At 37.3% G+C, this 8,829-nt stretch overlaps 2 protein-coding genes across 2 annotated transcripts; both read right to left on the bottom strand.

The window, feature by feature from the left end:
• Nucleotides 1-217: 217 nt before the first annotated feature.
• On the bottom strand, nt 218-5,298 carry LOC114745392 (cingulin-like). Its single transcript, XM_028933542.1, has 8 exons — nt 5,269-5,298; nt 4,905-4,942; nt 4,662-4,827; nt 4,290-4,438; nt 1,379-4,128; nt 1,182-1,301; nt 709-845; nt 218-443 (listed from the first exon to the last, which is right to left on the bottom strand). The coding sequence occupies exons 4-8, from the start codon at nt 4,339-4,341 to the stop codon at nt 218-220; spliced, it is 3,285 nt and encodes a 1,094-aa protein (XP_028789375.1). The 5' UTR covers nt 4,342-4,438; nt 4,662-4,827; nt 4,905-4,942; nt 5,269-5,298.
• On the bottom strand, nt 4,641-6,714 carry LOC114745391 (uncharacterized). The gene is made up of 5 exons (XM_028933541.1): nt 6,490-6,714; nt 5,564-5,761; nt 5,269-5,391; nt 4,905-4,942; nt 4,641-4,827 (listed from the first exon to the last, which is right to left on the bottom strand). The coding sequence occupies exons 1-5, from the start codon at nt 6,712-6,714 to the stop codon at nt 4,641-4,643; spliced, it is 771 nt and encodes a 256-aa protein (XP_028789374.1).
• Between the last annotated feature and the right edge of the window lie 2,115 nt (nt 6,715-8,829).

Raw genomic sequence — 8,829 nt, 5'->3', positions numbered from 1 at the left:
ATGACAGTAACATTCATGAAATGACAGTCAAACTAAATATTAACAGTCACTTCTAGTGTTATTCCCCCTCGAGTAACAGAAAACTGATATATGCTACGACCTTTATTGTTTTGTTATGATCCCAATCAATGATTCATTCCCAAAAAAGACACACACTATCCTTTCGCAGATAAGGAACTCAGACATTTGAATCAAGAAAGCTGACAATTGAAGTTAATTAAAGGGTCACATCCTTTTGGTTCTTAGCTACCTTCAGTTTCATTACAAGTTCCTCACGTTGTGCTTCTACCTCAGCAAATTTTAGGCTCATATGGAAGTAACGCTCCTGAAGGTCTCTCAACTCAGCCTCTAGCACTGATTTTGTTCGTTCAAATCTTTCTTTTGTCACTATGTCACCGTCTGCCATTGGGGCTTCCTTGTGATTCCGGCCTTGGGATTGACCCCTGTGGAATAATAGCACGTGCAAATCAGCAAGTGTCGCAAGATATTGACTGATGTTGAGAAAAATCACAAGGTTGTCAAAATCTGTGCACAGACATAACCAATGGTATAAAAACAAGTGTCCTCTCAGGACATCAGCCTATCCTTTCTGAACAGTTCTTTTTTAAAAGAGAAAAATGGAAGCCCTTAAAAGTATTTGTGCAATGGGCTATACACACATCAAAAGTTCTATTAATTCGTTTTTAAGGAACAGCCAGTTTCTCTAACCAGTTTGATTGATCTTCAATCATGTTATTTGCTCCTTCAGCTTTTATTAGTTCAGTCTCATGTAACTCAATATTTGACAATGAATCAGCTTCAACAGCATGAGCACTCCCATCAAGAAGTCCAAATTCATTTTCCACCTGTCAAAAGAAAAACGTCTCCAGGAACATAAGCATTAAGAACTACAGCGAAATTTTCAGCATAATTGCAGTTAAGAGAGATTACCATATAAAGCCACATCTAAGAAATTAGAAATACAAGTCATAATATTTAATGCCGAGGCAGAATGGTAGAGTAATATAAAAGTCTGAGGCCCAATAAGTAAGACCCAGCAACTATAATGAATCTTCTATGTAGTGTGGAAGGTTGTAAACAGACTCTTGAGAATGAACTTACGACTTCTCCATTTTGTGTTTCTTTCTCTCCAATTTCTAGTACAAAATGCAATAAAGTAATACTCTAATTGAATGAATAACCTCGCTCTGATGCTTGCCAGTGGAAATGTCCCGTTCATCCTGCACCTTTTCTCTATCATTTCTGAAGAATGACTTTGTCCTATTCCCACGATGTTGACCAGGATTCTGCACAACAGAATTCTGCAAAATTTGAAAAAAAAAAATGACACCAAACGTAACATGCAAAGATGAGCAAAAGGAATATTAAGTTTTGATACCTCCAGAGCTTCATGAGCACGTAATGTCTTCCCATTAATCTCAGACTTCAGATTTTGCTTTTGTTCCTTTATTAGTTTCATTTCTTCTTCAAGGGCTTCGGCTTTTGTCTTGAACTCATCCTTTTCCTTGTCTAGTAATCGTATTGTTTGTTGATAATGCCTGTTTATTCTTTTGATGTGACTGAGCTCATTTTTCTTCTCAGCTTCCTGAGCAGATATTGTTTCCTTTTCCTTCAAATCACTCTCCATCCGCATAAGCTTTTCTTCTAAGGATACTCTACTCCTTCTGCAGTCTTCCAATTCAGACACAGCATTCTCCAAGGTTAAAATCTTTTCCACAAGTGATTTTTTCTCTGCCTTCAGATTCTCACATGATTCAGAAATCAAGCATAAAGATGCTCCCAGTGTTTCTTTCTCAGAATTGGTTGATTTGAGCTCATTTCTAAGAGCCATATTTTCATTCTCAAATCTTTCTATCTGATGCAGTTGAATCTTCAAATTCTCAGACTCCTCCATAAGCTGTTGCCTTTCATATTCAGTGACGTTAAGCTTTAATTCAAGGGATTTCAGAGTGCTATTGACTGTTAGTTCTCGAGATTTGTAATCGTCCACCTGCTTCAACAACTTTTCATGGTCAGCCATCCAAATTTCCTGGTCACTTTTGAAAGCAGAAAACTGGGTTGTGAGGTCCTGCAGCTTTCGTTCATAATCTGTCTGCATAATATTCATCTCATTCTTAGTTGAAATGACATCAGATTGAACTTCTTCAAAGGCATATTGCAGTTTGGCTTTATCAGCAGTTAATGCAGAAATTTCAAGGGTAGCATTGGAAGCTATCCTTTCATTTTCATTACGAGTAGCTGAAAGTTCCATACAAAGATGCTCAATTTTTTGTTGAAGGCTCTGAATTTCTGCTGTCTTCTCCATGAGAATCTGATTCATCAAGCTTTCACCATGCTCGTTCTGTCTGATATTTTCATCAACAAGAACATCTAATTCTGAAATTAGACTCTTCTCCTTTGAGGCATTCTCTTCCAGCACAAAAGCAAATTTATTTTCCAAGAGCTCTACTCTTTCAGAGCAATCTGTAAATTTTTGGTCTGATTCTCCCAACCTATCTACGAGGATTGAGCAATGCACTTGCAATTCCTGCTTTTGCTTTCCTAAATCTCCATTTAATTTCTGAAGAGAATCACATTCTTTAGCGAGATTCTCAATAGTAGTTTGTAACTGCAGATTTGCTCTTCTTAGATATTCACATTTTTGTTGAGATTCTGACAACTGACACTGTGTCACCTTTAAGTTCTGTTTCAAATCTTCTATTGAAGAATCCACCTCAGACTTTATCTTCATAATCTCCTCTTGAAGCATTTTGGCGTGAGATCTGGAGTTCTCTAATTCTGATAGACCAGAATCTCTCTCATTTGTCAAATACATTAGTTGAGCTTCTAAAACAGACATTTGCATTGCCAATTGTCCTTTTTCCTTTTCCAGGTCTGACATGTGACGCTCCAGTTCATGTTTTCCATTTTCAAGCTCCAACGATTTTCTTCTGAGAATTTCATTGGCAGAAACATGGGAGTCCATGCTCCTGCTAAGAATTCCCAAGTCATTTTGCAAGTCATTCAAGCATTTAGTGTTAATATCTCTTTCTTTCAACATGACCCCCATATGCTCCTCTAGTTGATTTTTTTCTTCCTGAAACTCGCATACCTTTGCTTCCAACTCACTCTGTCGATTCTGCAGAACCCTGATCTCCTTTTCCTTAGATAACAAATTAGCGTCAAGATCTGCCATCTGAGATGTTTTATCAGTCACCTCATTATTCAGTTCTGCCATTCTGATTTCAAGAGCAACTTTTGAACTCTGGAGCCCTTGAATTGAAATCTGATCATCATTTTTAACCTCGCCTATGACTCCTGCTTCAAGCTTGTCTTCTAAATGGAGTGCTTGGAAGGCATCTGAGATATCTGGCTGCAAATCCACACATGCTCCCCTTCTTGAATTGTTCTTCACTTTTTTAAGCTCGAATAAAAGCTCAAGATTTTCATCTGCCAACTCATTGCATTCCATCTCTAGCTCTTGAACTTTTCCTCTCAAAACTTCAATTTCACTCATCAGATCCACATCACCTCCATTTCGAGACACAATCTCTGTGTTACACCTTTCTTTGAGGGACTCAGACAACTTTGCTTTCAAATTTAAAATCTCCCCCTCTTTTGCAGATAATTTGCTTTCATATTGTATTTCAAGATCCACAAGGTTTTTGTTGATAGTATTCTCTGCGCTTTCAACGTCAAGCCTTTTGTTCTCCAAAGCTGAAAGACTATCTATCTCAATTTTCTGCTGTTCTATGGTCTCTTCAAGCTCATGGAGAATAGAAACAAGCTCAAGATTCGCTTCCTGGTTCCTCTTCAATTCCAAACACAAGTTGGTATAGGATTCTTTCTGAAACTTCAACTCATCTTTAAGAGCCTTCTCTACTTCTGGAGTAAATTCACCTTGAGATGATGAATCCTCCAATGCTTTCTGTTTTGCCATCTGGTCCTCCAATGACTGCCTCAATTGTTGAACTTCTCTTCTCAATGTCTCACGTTCCACACATGAATCTGAAAGCTCCACTCTTAAATCTGCCAGATTTTTAGACTGTTCTGAGAATTCTGTCCTCAACATGTCCAAATCAACCATCAGTTTCCGAGCATTCATCTCCCACATCATAGCTTCTGCCCGAAGTTCCTCAACTATGTCTTCTGCAGCATCAACACGGATCTTAGAAGAATTGGTTACGCCAGAAGTTGAAGTACCAAACTCTTGCAAACAATACAAATTCCCTGGGCCTGTAGTCTGGGAATTGAATGATGAAGAATTCGATTGAGAAGAATCATAAAAAGGAGCATAGCAGAGAGATGACTTGTTCTGGAAACTGACTGAATCAGGTTTTCCAATTCGGCTGGGTCCATCATCTCTCAAAGAGTTATTTTGAGAGATGCCTCCCCTTCCTATGGACCCCTCGGCTGAGTTATAACTGCCATGTGAACCAGGTCCAGAGTAACTTGTTGCCTATAGTCAAGGGAAAACATGTCACCAGTATAACGATTTAGACTTAACAACAACAAATTGTGTCATAACTCATGGAAGATAGGAACCCTTGCTGAATTAGAATCTTAAAAAAACGAATGGCCTTAAGACTCATCAGGATCAAATTTCATTTGCAGCTCCATACAAGCCATGAAAGTATATTAAATCTGAGGTTACCACTGAACTAGAAATTTTGTGATCTTACCCTACTCTCAACTTCTGGAGGAGCAGAGGCAGAGACCAAATCTCCAATGGAGGGAGATCCAACATTCTGTACATATGAATGATTAGATCCATTAGACTCAATAGTTGCATCATCATTGTCCGCATTCAGAGCCTTTGTTTGGTATCTCTCTCTTGATTCTTGAACCCTGAAAATGTACAAGAGATCAATACTCTCAAGAATGATAGTCTAAGATGACAGGAAATACAATCCTTAAATAGATACCTTAATTGTCCTCTTGGTGTGAGACACTGGACACTCACCTGTAAAATGTAGAACCACTTAGTTACCAACTTCAATTGTTCCAAAAGAACAATTACCCAACCCAAGTTCAGTGATATCAATGTGTGGTAGTAACTTAGGTAAAAAGGACCCAGGTTTTACTTCATATACTCTTCTAAGCATGTATGATTATTGATAGTAACTAGAATATGCGTCCTGTGCTTTGCACAGAATAAAAAATGAGCCAGTCATCCAATCTCACAACATGACTGACCAGAAAATCAAGAAAGGGATGCTTTTCTTTTTCTGAAACCAGTAAAATGTAAAATAAAAAGTAAATTCCAAAGGCCTAAGTTATCTGACTCACATGCAAAATTGTCCCATGGTTGCACTTATTGAGTGGGGTTGAAAGCGGAACAGCAGCACTTGAACTCATGTAATTGGTCACACTTACTGTAGCTTCTCCAAGGATGCCAGATCTTGGTGATCCCTGTTGGGAAATTATGAATCACATGTTCCTCTTTTAGAAAATCAAAGAAATTCTTAGAACAGATTTTACTAGATAGAGAAATCACCTAAAAAGTACAAAATCCCATGCAAAGCATGGATTCTAAGTAGGTTTGAAGTACATAACAAAACAATAGCAGCAATAGTGGCAGTACCGTGGCAACAACAAGCTTGAGGACACAATCTTCTATCTCCTTGGAAGAACTATTTTTTGGAACCCATATGGATTCTGAAATAGAATCCCCCCATTGGCAGCCTCCATTGCGCACTTGTGCTCTGCTTGATTTTGCAATTGTTTTGCCATTTTCTGCAGAGATAACAGAAATGAACAGCTTGTCCCACCCCTTCGGCACCTGTTATATAAGAGTCAGCATTAATTAATGAATAATAACTGAAGCAGCCTTATTTTTCCTTTGCAACCCCAGATACCCTTTCAAAGGATTTCCACATGCAGCTGTCAATAAAGACCTTGTGAATATCAGCATAGCTTTTCCATAAAGAAGTTATCATGCTATAGCAGCTGGTTTTAATAATACATGACTATGTTAGCCCATGACATAGAAAGCCACCAAATAATAAATTTGAGACGCACTTAAGCCATATTTTACCAGCTCATTACCAATGCCAAAAAATTGTGGTCAGAATCATCCCCTGTAACCTGGATTTGATGTAGTCTGTACCGAGTTCTTGATTTTAAATAGTGCCACATTCCCTAAACATCTCCAATTACTGTCAAAATTGTATTATTTTAAATACGCAAGAAATGTCACTGTATTGTGTTTTTAATTGCTCCAGCTCAGTTGCTTTTCCATCTTCTCTGATCACAAAAAAGCATCTAGTTTCCACTCATCACAACTACATCATATCAGGCGCGTTATCATTATGATCATCAGTTCCCAGAGAAAATTTATAATGCACAAGGTGAACTCAATGCAGAAGATCATCCTATTTAAGACACAGACAATGCAATGAACAGTTGATTCCTTCCCATTATGTCCTGAGGTTAAACAATCGAGCAAAACAATTAAAGAGAAGAAAACTAAAAAGATATTATGGAAATGGGAAATAGAATCAAAGGAACCTGGAAGGCCTTTAAATGGGAGAATTTGAAGTCAATTCTCTTCACTGATTTAGATGACCCATTTTGGTGCAGCCTAGACATTTTGCCCCCTCTAACTCTCTGTGTTAATCTGCTATGGGTCATATTCGGTTCTTCCCCAGTCACTCCCACTAATTCAAAATAAGCATGGCTACACTCACCATCACCACCACCTTCCACACTACTTTTCATGTCCTCAACCACCATTACCAACAAGAGGGAGAAGAGGGAGGGAGAGTGAATAACGTCAATTAGCGAGAGAAACAAAGTGAAGCGTAAGCTAGCGGGTATCTGTTATTAAATTGTTGCTTCAACCATTGGCGTTACATTGTTGGGGACATATATATATTTTGATAGGCATGAAGTAGAAGTGAAGTATTAAGAGGAAGCAAACCCGAAGGAAACAGCACAGTAGCTGTAGGCTGACGCGTCGCGCGCTGATTGGCCAAGAATTTATAGGTCTCAACGCTTTGAAATTCCTTCAGTTGCATCGAGACAGGAGAGGATAACAAGATGGTGCGAATGCAAACTACGAGGCCGATTAAGGCACACAACAGACTGAAGAGGTCTGCCATTTTGCCAAACAACAGAATGATACAGCCTGTTCACAAATGGGCAATGGCTTAGTTTTGGGGGGTTAAAAAAACTGAAAAGAGTTGACGCGTTGCAGTAAAATAATGAACCTCGTAATGATTTTGGCCTGTCGCTCGAAAACAACGAGGTTGTTAAAGGAAGAGAAAAACCGAACTTGTATGGAATTATAACGGAAAGAAGACGTGTTGCAAAATGAGGGAAATGGATCCATCTCCGTCCAAAACATGGAACAAATCCCAACAAAAAAACAATGGTTGCAATTCTCATCTTAAATATAAGACTCTTATACTAGCATATATAAAGGTCTTATATTTAGAACCCGAAAAGTAACTTATTAACGACCAAGATTAAATCTGCAGCTACCGATCAATGGCAAATAATATTTTCACGAAAGTCGACTTCAGAATTTTTAAACATGATGTTTTATGCAAGCAAATCAGGAATTTTTTTTTAAAACTTTTTCTAATAACAATATTTTTCGCTTTTCTATATGTAATAATGTATTTCATACCTAATTTACCGCCCAAGCGGTTTTATCAAGATAATTTTAAAATTTATTTTTATCCTTAATAATAGAAATTATTAATATCATTGAATGTTATTGATCTTTGAGAAATTGTAATAATAGAATACTAAATTAGTGCTTACTTGACATTTAACTACCCCCAATTTCTAATGGTCTCGTTATCATACGAGGAATAAAATCTATACGATTTAATGAAATATCTACGAAAAGTTTACTAATGAAATAATTTTGTCAAGAAAAAGGAGCACTATCTACCTGCCTATAAAATACACATTATACGAGTGAATATTATATGCATCAATGGCACAAAAAAAGAAATTATATGCATCAACACAACTAGACACTTATCAATATATATTAATGTTGCGAGTGTGGTGAGAGGAGCAACGAGAGGAAGGCATACGTATTATATTGATGCATACCATAGAAAAGGAAAGCCAACGTAAGGCGCAAAACAACCTTTATATTTTTTGAGAGGATTTTCTGTTTTCGTGAGTGATACAGTTTTCAAGTCTGTGGGATATGGCAAGTACAGGTTTCAACGGTTTTATCTTTTTTCATTGACTTCTCTCCTCATTCGGTTCCGGTTCATTTTGATGGGGTGCTTTCAGAGTCATTATATAACCACCCCCGAGGATGATAAGCATATTGAAGCTAGGTTCCTACAAATAAAGAATAAGAACAAAGTAAATAATATTGAAATAAGACAAAAACTAAAGCCTAGAAGGTTGGAATTACAGTCTTACTAAAACGTTCCAACCCATTTATTTTAGATACTAAAACAACAACAAAAGCAGTTCCTCTTCCATCGATAATGGATTTGAAACATCTGAATGAGCTCTTACCGCATCCATGAGAGCAAGAATATCATTTGGTATCAGAGTATAGGTTTCTCCAACGTGTTGTATTGTTCCATTTCATTCCCTATCAAATTGTTTAGTGGAATAAATTTAACTACTGTATCCATAGTTCTTCATATAGTGAGGCAACCAATAGAAGTTTTCTTGTTTTTTCCCCAGTAGGAAACACGAAGCATCAAAACAACTCATCAAAACCAAGACTCTTTTAATAAGTCATGCATTTTTATTTTGTTCCACATCAATTGGCATCAGAGCACCGGTTTCTCTAATAGAGGTGATAATAAGTCATGAGTTTCTCTAGGGATAAGTCAAGAATTCAAATACTAGATTAAACTTATCATA

The sequence above is a fragment of the Neltuma alba genome, unplaced genomic scaffold (genome assembly GCF_004799145.2).
Source record: "Neltuma alba isolate B1F8T4 unplaced genomic scaffold, ASM479914v2 tig00004652_pilon, whole genome shotgun sequence".
NCBI lineage: Eukaryota > Viridiplantae > Streptophyta > Magnoliopsida > Fabales > Fabaceae > Neltuma > Neltuma alba.
Note: the sequence above shows the minus strand (reverse complement) of the source record. Positions and strands in the feature narration are given on the sequence as shown.

Excerpts from the sequence above, each read along its gene's own strand:
- LOC114745392 (XM_028933542.1), bottom strand. The coding sequence starts at position 4,341 with ATGATGGACCCAGCCGAATTGGAAAACCTGATTCAGTCAGTTTCCAGA. Across the intron at positions 4,129-4,289 it reads TCAGTCAGTTTCCAGAACAA|AAGACATAGTTGAGGAACTT; the intron begins GTCATCTCTCTG and ends TTGATGCTGCAG. Across the intron at positions 1,302-1,378 it reads GTGCTCATGAAGCTCTGGAG|AATTCTGTTGTGCAGAATCC; the intron begins GTATCAAAACTT and ends CAAATTTTGCAG.
- LOC114745391 (XM_028933541.1), bottom strand. The coding sequence starts at position 6,714 with ATGGTGGTTGAGGACATGAAAAGTAGTGTGGAAGGTGGTGGTGATGGT. Across the intron at positions 5,762-6,489 it reads CCCATTTAAAGGCCTTCCAG|GTGCCGAAGGGGTGGGACAA; the intron begins GTTCCTTTGATT and ends CTTATATAACAG. Across the intron at positions 4,943-5,268 it reads ACCATGGGACAATTTTGCAT|GTGAGTGTCCAGTGTCTCAC; the intron begins GTGAGTCAGATA and ends TACATTTTACAG.